This window comes from Lissotriton vulgaris, chromosome 11 (assembly GCF_964263255.1).
Source record: "Lissotriton vulgaris chromosome 11, aLisVul1.2, whole genome shotgun sequence".
NCBI classification, from domain to species: domain Eukaryota; kingdom Metazoa; phylum Chordata; class Amphibia; order Caudata; family Salamandridae; genus Lissotriton; species Lissotriton vulgaris.
In genome coordinates, this window is record NC_141699.1 from 1,068,566,999 (window position 1) to 1,068,579,105 (window position 12,107).

Genomic DNA, 12,107 nt, shown 5'->3' on the forward strand with positions numbered 1-12,107 from the left:
CGCTGCGGTGGGGAATTGAGATGACTATCGGTGGCGAGAGACGGAAGTTTGCACGTGGGGGACTCCCTGTTTGTTCTGAGTGGATTGCTACATGGATATCTGGCCTCATGGGTACATGGTCTATTTGGAGAAACCACCAGATGTGTTTTACTATTCTCCCTCTCGCGCCTCTTCCCCGGTGACGTGTCTCGCTATGTGACCCAGAAACTGCGAAAAGACTATTCTTTTTGCGTTACACATTGTTCTCCGGACCGTGGAAGACCAACATGGCGGCGGATTGCTTTTGAGTGTGCGGATTACTGAGGCACTGCAAGGTTTCCGACTTCTCTCCGGACTGGCTGCTTGTTCACTATGGTACTCCGATTGCCTGATTTCGCATCGCAGTGACTGGGACATGTTTCTGATTAGGGCTAAGTGGGTCTACGTGAATCAATGGTACTCTGGTTTCCTTTGTAGCAACACGGGGGGACTTTCATCTTACCCGGGTAACTTGAGGAGCTGAGCTGTAACTGTTATCCTGATTATGTTGGTGTCTTTGATGCTTTATTGTCAACTCCGGTATCATTGAAATGACACGAGGCGGTTGGGGGGTTTGGGGGGGCCTGTACTGGGGACCCTCCATGCTTTCTTTTCTCCCCTATCGTGGGGTTCTGGTTAACTTCTTTCCTTTTCCCTTTCTTCTACTTTCGTGTGGATTGCTGTCTCTTTCTCCCTCTTTATTTCTCTTCCTTCTATATTTCGGGTTTTAGACACTGGGCGACAGGCACGCTGCTAGGGGGGTAGGCCGTAGCCGTATGCAGGGGTGCAGGGTGGGGGGGATGGGGGAGGGGTATTTTTGTTTTTTCCTTTTCTGTTTCTATGGCCTTCCTTTTTTAGGTCTCGCCTGTCGATGCGCATGCACATCGAGCTTGCGAGTCTATGGGGGCTTATCCACTCTTTATCCAACTTGCAAGGAATCGTGGCGATTCCTTGCAGTGCACGAGAAATTTAAGCTCAATGCGCATGCGCATTGAGCTTAAATGCGCGTGCACATGCCCCCAGCCGCCTGCCTTGCCTACTCTCTCTCTCACAGCCTCCCCCAGCTCCGCCCCCTCACTTCTTGATTGCACGGCCGCTAGGCCGTGCCTCCCCATCTCTCCTCCCCCCTCCTCCTCCTACTCTCCTCCCCTGCCTGCCTGCCGTGTCGCACCTCTCCGCCCCCTCCCCTGCCCGCCGTGCTCTCCCCTCCTCTCCTTTCCCACGCTCGCCTCCTGAAAGTAGTCTTCGTTTTGTCTCACCGCTCTCCGTTTACTTTCCTGCCTCCCCCTCTTTCACCCCTTTCTATTTTATATCCCCAATTTTCTCCTTTTTAGTTTTATTTATTCCAGTTCGTGTGTCGCCTCTTTCTTCCTTTGCCCATCCAACCTCCGTTTTTGTTCTTCCTTTGTCCCTGCTCAGCAGCCCCGCATGCCTTCCCCAGCAGCACCGCACACACGCCCCTCCCCCGCTGTCCCCGGAGCAGCGCGCAGACACCCGCCCCCTCCCCCGGTGACATGTCTCTCGCTGCCTCTGTTTGTGTTGGTGCAGCGAGAAATGTTCTGTCACAATCCCGGGAAATATCACCACCTCCGGGGATTATTTATTAACAAGCGGGCTCCTGCCCCGCCTCTCTCCTCATTCGATCTCTCTCATTCGGCTTCTTCTGCTGCTCTCCCCTCCTCTCTTTTCCCACGCTCGCCTGGGAGCCCTAATGAAATGTATTGACGCGGGGGCTTAAAAAGTTTGAAGACTAGGGCTCTTGGGCCTATTGGCTTAGCCTGTGGCCAATGTTAAGCTCCAAACTCCTACGAAAGGTGATGTCACCCATCAAATACAGGTAGCCCCGCCCACACTCCACAAACACCCTCTGCCTAACAGCTGAACAAAGCCACACTTGCGTCGAAGTGGAAAGTCCCCGACGATCTCTGTTCGATCTTTAGTCTGCTTTGCTTTCACTTTCTTTTAAGACAGTAAAGTTAGCATTTCCAGGAAAGGAAAGACATCCACGCGCAGTACATGTGAATGCCCTCACCCTCACTCACCCTCAACCCCTCACCCTCACTCACCCTCAACCCCTCTAACCCTCACTCACCCTCAACCCCTCACCCTCACTCACCCTCAACCCCTCACTCACCCTCAACCTCACTCACCCTCAACCCCTCACCCTCAACCCCTCACCCTCAACCCCTCACCCTCAACCCTTCACCCTCAACCCCTCACCCTCAACCCCTCACCCTCACTCATCCTCACTCACCCTCAACCCCTCACCCTCACTCACCCTCACCACCTCATCCTCACTCACCCTCACCCTCACTCACCCTCAACCCCTCACCCTCAATCCCTCACCCTCACCCTCAACCCCTCACCTTCACTCACCCTCACCCTCAACCCCTCACCTTCACTCACCCTCAACCCCTCACCCACCCTCACTCACCCTCAACCCCTCACCCTCAACCCCTCACTCACCCTCACTCAGCGCAACCACAGCATCTTCACTAAATATATTTAATAAACTTTAAGCTATTGGCAATATAAAATAAAATCCATTTTATTTACGTATTAATTATTAATTGTTTTTTAAAGCCATTGATTTTTTTAATATCAATACATATAAGTCCCGTTAATACAAAACCTGTTGCTTTACAAATGCTAGAGGTGTCACATTTACAAAAATTATAACTATTGGCTTTGTAAAGAAGAAAGCTATTAATTTAGCCATTTAAAAAAAAACACAAATAAAAAACAAAAAAATAAATAACACCTATAGCTCAAACTTTACTACTGCGAGACCTATTGCATTTCCAATGCTTGTTCTTTGTTATATTTGGCTTCTCCTTCACTTTCTTCTTTTTCTTCTCCTCTTTGCGGGACCTGATTGGAGGTAACTCTCCGTGCGTTTTACTAGCTCAATAATAAGGGTGGATGGTTTTTTTTTTCCCAATGCTTTACGGTACAGCGGGCAGACACTGTTTAGGTGGGGGAAATATAATGTTTATCGTATATCCTGATTATATGTACTGGCGTCAATATCCTGCCTACGGTGGTCCAGACTGTGAATATCCTGTTATACGTGTCACACTTGATTTGTTATGGTTTAATTGTGCGGCATCAGATCCTGCTCTTTCTTTAATTTAAAAAAGAAACCTTCTTTAATCCTATCGCCCAGGCGGTAATATGCTTTCCTGAGTTACAACATAGATTTTGGGAGGTGAACTCTTGCACTGTTCCTGGTTTACATTGTCTGATTCGACCACCTCTGTCCTTATGGCCGACCGTGATGGTCGGTAGACTTGTGAATGTAACTGATTTACGTACCAATAAAGGTTTACCAAAAAAAATAAATAAAAAAAAAATAAAAAAAAAATAAATAGACTTTGTCCAGCTGTCTCTAAGAACTGGAGGTAGCCAGCTTATGGACTTCAGTGGCGACTGCTTTTAACCAGATTCCACAACATGAAATATGGCAGTACTTGGCGAAGAGACCATGATGGTGAATGCATTCGGTTAGCCTGAAACACACCATCAAAATATTTCCTTATCTTTGTTGCACTACTTTCCAGTGGAAAGTGCCCTGGCTGCAAACAGTTCTCTTTTCATTCACCCTGAATAAATGCAGATAATCAAACTTCAGGAATTTAGAAAGCAATTGCGCCTAGACACCTCAGGGTAGTAGTTGCGCATTAAAAATTCCATAAATAAATAAATAAATTGTTCTTATGTTTCAGTCTCACTTGTGTGTCCCTTTGTCTTTTCCAATTTTCAAAATGGAAACCTGGACAGTTACATACTTTGTGACGATATGCAACTGTGATAAAACAGTTACACACATTTTCTTGACAAGAATTTGAGTACCATAGATAAACATTTACATGAGTAATATGGTTTGGGCACATCCCTGTGTACACTGTACGTAAACCTATTATAATAAAGCATTTTCTTTTTTACGTTAAGGTAGTAAAAATTCATGCCTCCTTGCTTTTTTATGCAGATCACAACAAAGGTATGGTCAAGCCACATTACAACCAGTGTGATCGAAAAGACTACTTTGCCAGTTGGACGTGAACACTTCTAGCACAAAGGTAGCATAGGTTATTTTCTACAAATCCCTCTCCAAGAAGGGACCACCAATTTGAAATCCCCAAAACTCCCTATATCAAGACTCACCAGTGTGCCAACTTTCCTGTAGTATGTCCTCCTAACATACATCCAGTACACAGTAACATTACTAAAAATGTCTATTCTTACCCAAATGGTTCAAACCGAGGCCGAGCGGCAGCCACCGGGCAAAGGTGTCCTTCAGCTCTTGCTCAGATTTCTCCATGATGGTCTGGAGAATAGTCGACGTGACGTCACCATTGCAGGATCCCACAGCTATCATACCACAGGCCAGAGCAGTCACACCTGCAACCTGTGGGCAGGAGCAGAACATTAGCAGGTGAGCGTCCACTTATAATGCCCAATCAAGGAGGAGAGGCTGCATTACCACTCATCAAGAGCAAGACATTAATTTCATCCTCAGCCTTCTTTTAAAATAAGGCATTTTAAATTAGACAAATTTCATTGCCTGGGGCTTTTGGTTGGTCTACTCAGGTGCCAATCAAAGATCACTTCTGACAACCACAGCATTAGAAAATATGTCCGCTGACTTATGCCACTGACTCTTTAGTGTTAGAGACAACATTTTCCTCTTACACATTTGCTAGACATTAGTCCACTTTAGGTCCGTGTTTTACAGAAAAACCTCTGCTTTAACACCAGCTTTCAGTTCATGTTTTAAACTTTTTTTTGCAATTGGTCACATTTTACTTATTTTCTGAAAAAATGTACATACCACATTTAGATGGTGGCATTTTTACTTTAATTTTTTATTAAATTTTATTGTATATGCATGCTTGCTAAAACTAGACCCATTGCCTTTGCTAATACTGTTTTTTCTATTAAGTGAAGCTGGCAGAAAAAAGTAAAAGGTAGCTCAAGGTGAGACCCAGCAAAACATAGAAGAGTAGTATGAGGATACAGAGGGAATTTTGGAAAGGGTTGGGGAACACTCACAATATTTATTTTCTGAATACCATGCCATAACAAGCATTGGAAATGCAATAGGTCTCGCACTATTAGAGTTAGTGCTTTTAGAATTGTTTATGGGTTTTTTTGTAAATGTTTAGCATTTTTGTTTCCTGTAGCCAATGCTAAAGAATTACAAATAAAAAAAGCCATAAACATTTCTTAAAGCTGTAACTGAAATGGTCTGAGACCTATTGCACTGTGTGAGGGTGAGGGGTTGAGGGTGAGTGAGGGTGAGGGGTTGAGGGTGAGTGAGGGTGAGGGGTTGAGTGTGAGTGAGGGTGAGGGGTTGAGGGTGAGGGTGGGTAAGGGTGAGTGAGGGTGAGGGTGAGTGAGGGTGAGGGAGGGTGAGGGTGAGTGAGGGTGAGGGAGGGTGAGGGTGAGTGAGGGTGAGGGTGGGTGAGTGAGGGTGAGTGAGGGTGAGGGAGGGAGGGTGAGGGTGAGGGAGGGTGAGGGTGAGTGAGGGTGAGGGGTTGAGGGTGAGGTGTTGAGGGTGAGTGAGGTGTTGAGGGTGAGTGAGGGTGAGGGAGAGTGAGGGTGAGGGAGAGTGAGGGTGAGGGGTTGAGGGTGAGTGAGGGTGGAGGGTGAGGGGGTGAGGGTGAGGGGGTGAGGGGTTGAGGGTGAGTGAGGGTGAGTGAGGGTGAGGGGTTGAGGGTGAGTGAGGATGAGTGAGGGGTTGAGGGTGAGTGAGGGTGAAGGTGAGGGATTGAGGGTGAGGGGTTGAGGGTGAGTGAGGGTGAGTGAGTGTGAGTGGTTGAGGGGGAGTGAGGGTGAGGGTGAGTGAGGATGAGGTGTTGAGGGTGGGTGAGGGTGAGTGAGGGTGAGTGAGGGTGAGGAGTTGAGGGTGAGTGAGGGTGAGTGAGGGTGAGGGTTTGAGGGTGAGTGAGGGTGAGGGGTTGAGGGTGGGTGAGGGTGAGTGAGGGTGAGGGGTTGAGGGTGAGTGAGGATGAGTGAGGGGTTGAGGGTGAGTGAGGGTGAGGGGTTTAAGGTGAGTGAGGGTGAGGGTGAGTGAGGGTGAGGGGTTTAAGGTGAGGGTGAGGGTGAGTGAGGGTGAGTGAGGGTGAGGGTGAGTGAGGGTGAGTGAGGGTGGGGGGTTGAGGGTGAGTGAGGGTGAGTGAGGGTGACTGAGGGTGAGTGAGGGTGAGGGGTTGAGGGTGAGTGGTTGATGGTGAGTGAGGGAGAGGGGTTGAGGGTGAGGGGTTGAGGGTGAGTGAGGGTGAGGGGTTGAGGGTGAGGGAGGGTAAGGGGTTGAGGGTGAGTGAGGGTGAGGGGTTGAGGGTGAGTGAGGGTGAGGGGTTGAGGGTGAGTGAGGGTGAGGGGTTGAGGGTGAGTGAGGGTGAGGGGTTGAGGGTGAGTGAGGGTGAGTGAGGGTGAGGGTGAGTGAGGGTGAGTGAGGGTGAGGGGTTGAGGGTGAGTGAGGGTGAGGGGTTGAGGGTGAGGGTGAGTGAGGGTGAGGGGGTGAGGGTGAGGGGGTGAGGGTGAGTGAGGGTGAGTGAGGGTGAGTGAGGGTGAGTGAGGGTGAGGGGTTGAGGGTGAGTGAGGGTGAGTGAGGGGTTGAGGGTGAGTGAGGGTGAGTGAGGGGTTGAGGGTGAGGGGTTGAGGGTGAGGGGTTGAGGGGTTGAGGGTGAGTGAGGGTGAGGGGTTGAGGGTGAGTGAGGGTGAGGGGTTGAGGGTGAGGGGTTGAGGGTGAGTGAGGGTGAGGGGTTGAGGGTGAGTGAGGGTGAGGGTGAGTGAGGGGTTGAGGGTGAGGGGTTGAGGGGTTGAGGGTGAGGGGTTGAGGGTGAGTGAGGGTGAGGGTGAGGGGTTGAGGGTGAGTGAGGGTGAGGGTGGGTGAGGGGGTGAGGGTGAGTGAGGGTGAGTGAGGGAGGGTGAGGGGTTGAGGGGGAGGGGTCGAGGGGGAGGGGTCGAGGGTGAGTGAGGGTGAGGGGTTGAGGGTGAGGGGTTGAGGGTGAGGGGTTGAGGGTGAGGGGTTGAGGGTGAGTGAGGGTGAGGGGTTGAGGGTGAGTGAGGGTGAGGGGTTGAGGGTGAGTGAGGTTGAGGGGGAGTGAGGGTGAGTGAGGGTGAGGGTGAGTGAGGGGTTGAGGGTGAGTGAGGGTGAGGTGTTGAGGGTGAGTGAGGGTGAGTGAGGGTGAGGGGTTGAGGGTGTGTGTGTGACAGTAACTTGTGTGTGTGAGGGCAGTGTGTGTCAATGCAACGGGGCTCATGTTATCGACCTCAGAAGCATTAAAAGTGTGTGTCTTGGAACGTCTGAGGGCAGCTCGTGTTACAAGCTTGCTTTGAAGATGGTCATGCAGTGCTGGGAGTGGAGCAGATGGTCCTGTTTATGACCTGCAGAGCGCGTGTGAAGTGGGCGCGGATGAAGTGACTGGGGGGTGAGGGGTGTGCAGCCTGGTGTGCTGAAGCCTGGCAGCAGAGGCGGCGCGCGCCAGCAGAGGCGCGAGGCGGCGCCTGCACACAAATTGGCTGCGTGTGAAGTGGGCGCGGATGAAGTGACTGGGGGGTGAGGGGTGTGCAGCCTGGTGTGCTGAAGCCTGGCAGCAGAGGCGGCGCGCGCCAGCAGAGGCGGCGCCTGCACACAAATTGGCTGCGTGTGAAGTGGGCGCGGATGAAGTGACTGGGGGGTGAGGGGTGTGCAGCCTGGTGTGCTGAAGCCTGGCAGCAGAGGCGGCGCGCGCCAGCAGAGGCGGCGCCTGCACACAAATTGGCTAAGTGGCTAAGTGGCTGGTGGCAAATGGACGCACATCAAAGGAGCCGCGAAAGTAGCATGCAAGCAGAGGGCTTTTTTATTTATTTCCACTCATCTGTACTAGTGTTCGTGCTCAAATGACCCCAGATTACACGTAAATTATACATGATGAAAGGCCAAGAAATGATGTTGGGTTACTCCCACAATATATGTACAGTTCATGAATGTGCAATTTGTTGTTTGCTGATAGCTGGATTAATAAAGCTAGCTCAGAGGGTTAAAGCGCTGACGACCGATCTACCTGTGATATGCAGTTAACACGCTGGAGACCCTTAGGGCCGACGCAGCCTCTCATGTTTCTGCGGTCGATAAAATGAGCAGCTGGGTTTATGTGCACATATAAAATAAATTACTCTATTTTCTTAGTATTATTACAGTTAAAGTGTAGGCTGTTTTTCTGCATTTAGTTCAATATACACTGCTATAACCAGTGTCGCACGTTTAGTTATAATGTTTCTGATTGTCAGTTAGTTTTCGGGTGGATTAACTTTCTTCTTTAATCCTTCAGTGTTGTCTTGTATTGTTTTATACGCATGTCAATGTTTGTTGGTGAGTTTAGTACACAAATTCGGTATGTCTGCATTTGCTACAGTTTTGGGTCTTTCGTGTTTTTTAGAAACGGATGGAAGGCTTCTTGTGGTGATTGTGAGTTAAACAATTGCCCGTGCGACTGTTCCTTGTGCGTTGTTTCAGAGTCGTAAGAAAGGTAATTTAAAGGGAAAAAAGAAGGAAGAAAAAGAATTACGCATTGAGAGAAGGAAACTGTGGAGTACAGGGAAAGAAGAAGTAAGCCCTGAAGTGAGAGAAGGACTGTCATAGGGAGGATGAGGAAGACGAGGCAGACTGAGGCAGCTGGAGAATAATGGAACGTGAGAGAGTGATGCGTGGGCAGAGAGAAGGCAGGCGCTGGAGAGGGAGGGGGTGGGATGCCTGCGAAAGGGACGACACACAGAGCGAATAGAGGTTACAATGAGGATCAGAGAGAAGAAAGGTAATTTAAAGGGAAATATTAAAATAAAGAAAAATAATGAAGAAAACAGAGCACTAATTAAAAAGTGAGAGATGGGCGAATGAAAGAAACCGTGAAAAGAAATGGAAAGGAAGGAAGCAGTAAGTCGGCCGGCTGGGAAATGCTCTCGGCATTGCGATTTGCAGAAATAGAAGACAGACGCATTTTGTTGACAGTGGTGGGTGCGAAACAAAACCTCTAAAATGTAAAATGTAAGGACTGGAATCCGCAGTTGCACAAAAACAAGTAGGTTAAACACATCATAAGGAGTATTAAGACCTTAAGGTGTAGTAAACCTTTTTAAAGTGGAATTCCCAAAATCCCCAATGTGAACATGTTAAATAAAACACATGAGATAGTAAAAACGTCTGTTAATTATTTTAAAAAAACAACTAATCAGAGCGTAGTGAAACCCTTGTAAAGCATAACCCAAACATTTGGGTCCCCAGTATGAACATGTGAAAAAACATCACAGGGTGAAGTGAAAACAACTGTAAAGTGAAACAGAGACACTGAAGGCTCTCTCTGTAATACCAACATGTGTGATAAGCAAAGTCCCAGAGAAAAGACCTAATAGTAATCGCCTCAACATGAGATTTGCTGATAAGTGAGAGATTTTATAGGGATTATTGGGCATGTCTGAGATGTCAGAGAAGGGGATATTAGTATAAAAACCGCTCTTGGCAAAGTCAATATATCTCGCCCTTGCCCCAATTGACGTTGCTAAGATTGTAAGCCCTGTCGTACAGCATCCCGATTTTGTACAGCGCTGCTTTTTTTTTTTATAACAGGAAAAAGGGTACAAGCAGTCGGCTTTGTAATTTGTAGGCGCAAGCACCAAGCATGCATGCACCTACACACAGGCAGTTTTAAATAAAAAAGATTTTGCTTGCTGGTTTGAGTTTGACTGGTATAGAAAAACAAAACTGTGGAGCGGGAGGAGAGAGCAATAACAATGTGGGGGTTGTAAGGAATCAGAGACGGCATTTTGTAAAACCATATGAGGGCACGGGAGGGGGAAGGAACATAGGTGATGGGTGAAGAACACGTAGAAAGAGTAACGTGAGGGTGAGATCATGTACTGGATAATGGGAGGGTGAGATGCTGCACTGGATAATGTGAGGGTGAGATGCTGCAACTGACGTATTGAGCAGTTGTAGGAAGGGCTACAGCTGCCGTTTTTTGGAACTGTGGAACCAGGCTTTAGTCCTTGCGTCTGTTCAAAACCTGAGATTCTGGGCAAGTCACTTAATTTCCCCGTGCCTAAAGCAAAATGAACGTGCCCTTCTATTATATAAGTGTTGCTTTTGTAAAATCCTTCAATAGCTTCCACTCGAGCTCAGGTACATAGAAAACATAGAAAAAGAAGTAAACATCATGTGAAAACCGACTAAAAACACAGAATAGTTTAAACATACAGATATCACCTGCCACAAAAAGCCGACTCTCTAGTCAGCTAAGCATACCTGTGACTTAGAAGCTGCCCTTAAGAAGAGTGCCGAACAACTCACTCCAAATCAACGATAACAATAAAATACAACACACCAACCCCTCAACTCTGACTCACGCGCTGCACTGCTGGTAATGATTATTGGGCGGCTGGCGAGGCGCTCTACACAGTGTGTTTGCGTGCAGCACACGGTTCCTCCGGTCAGGCTGGAGTATATGTGTTCCTGGCTCTATGTGCGCCCTTTTTTGCAGTGCATTGTTGTGACTTTAAGGCAGCTGCTTATACCATGCCTACCTTCATTGGAGCTGCAGGAAGGGCGCTCTGGAGAAGCCCAAAGCCAGTCAAACAATGGGAGGGAGAACTAGCTTCGGTGGGAGGGGACTCTGAATGCTGGAGCCAGGACTTCTCCAGGAAGTGGTGGTCTGCTTTCCTGGCCGGTGTTTTGGCTCTGGAGCAAATGAATCTGAGGGAGGAGGAGCGCAAAAGGGGAGGCTGAAGCTAGCGGTGACAATGGAAAGCTGCATCTAGTCTCTAATACCTTCCTGTTCAGTATTAACAGAGTGTGGACGGGTTCTCGGTATCAGCTCTCCCCATTGAAAATTAAAAGGAAAAGTGAATGCCTTTGTGTTTTAAAAAAATGCCTTCAGCGGACCACGTTTGTTTTAGAGCCTAGACACACCAATAACCATGTGTTTCTCCCCAAAAAATTAAACGTAAATGCCGAGTGTGAAGAAAAAAAACTGCTGGAGCTGGATTGATTTCTAGCCAAGCCAATTAAAGTAAACAGTGTAAACAAAAAATGTTCTTGCGGATTAGCTCAACAAACTCACCCTAGGGATGTATGGAAATACAATTTTAAAAAGTGGACGGAGACACGTATTTGCTCAGTGAGAGTCACAAGAAAGCACGCAACAAATTACCTCAGCACAGAAAGACACAGACACAACAACCTGGACAATGTTTGATAGAATTAAAGTTGGCTATTGTGCGCCGGGGTTTACACTACTTCAGTTAGGGCCGCACACTGCATGTCAGAGATCCGTGTAACATCCTAACAGAGCAGTTGGTGAATCAATTGGGGCAGAAGTGTTCTAGAAACAAGTTAAACACGTTTTAAAAGTAGATACGGCCTCCGGCCGTGAATAATTAGGGGGTGAGAAATGCGCTGGGAGGGCTGCCTTTGATGTGGGAATGCGAGGCAGGCAGCTGGTGGCATTGTGCACGCGCTTCATGCACTGCAAGGAATCGCCAGCCAGTGGTGGTGTGGATAAAGACTGGATAAGCCCCTATAGAGCTTGCCAGCTGTGCTGCGCACAACAGGCGAGCCCTAAAAAGGCCCAAACACACCATTTTTGACGAGGATGGTGTCATTTGGTCAAGCATAGAATCTAATGTCCCAGGAAACCACATTCTAGCCATGCTGCAATAGTAACTGAGAAAAGAAACCGATGGTCCTTAGGACAATCCATGATGGTAGTGAAAAAGCTTGTGGTGAGGTACAGGAGCTCCTAGATTACATGGCACATTCTGCAAGGAGTCCCATATAAATAAGGGAATTCCATTCTGGTCAGAATCATTAGCTTCTTATAATGCAACTAGTCTACATCTTTCCTGCTTGAACACAGGCCCATAGGAAAGCATGTCAGGAAGGGCTACATTTTACAGACTGTCCATTGTATCTCAATCAGCACTTATAAAGCTGTAAACACCTAGAAAAGGCACCCGAGCACTGTGCTAATATACAGCAAGAACATTCTGAAGTGCATTTTCACCACCCTTCTTGAGGAAACCCGTCCTTCTGCTAGCTTCCGTTCATTGGC

At 48.1% G+C, this 12,107-nt stretch overlaps 1 protein-coding gene across 1 annotated transcript in view; it reads right to left on the minus strand.

The window, feature by feature from the left end:
* PSMD2 (proteasome 26S subunit ubiquitin receptor, non-ATPase 2) overlaps positions 1-12,107 on the minus strand; it is a 103,324-nt gene that overhangs the window by 25,292 nt on the left and 65,925 nt on the right. Inside the window, exon 13 of the mRNA XM_086944453.1 lies at positions 4,264-4,426. Within this exon, the coding sequence (XP_086800579.1) occupies positions 4,264-4,426 (163 nt within the window). The remainder of the gene's footprint in view (positions 1-4,263; positions 4,427-12,107) is intronic.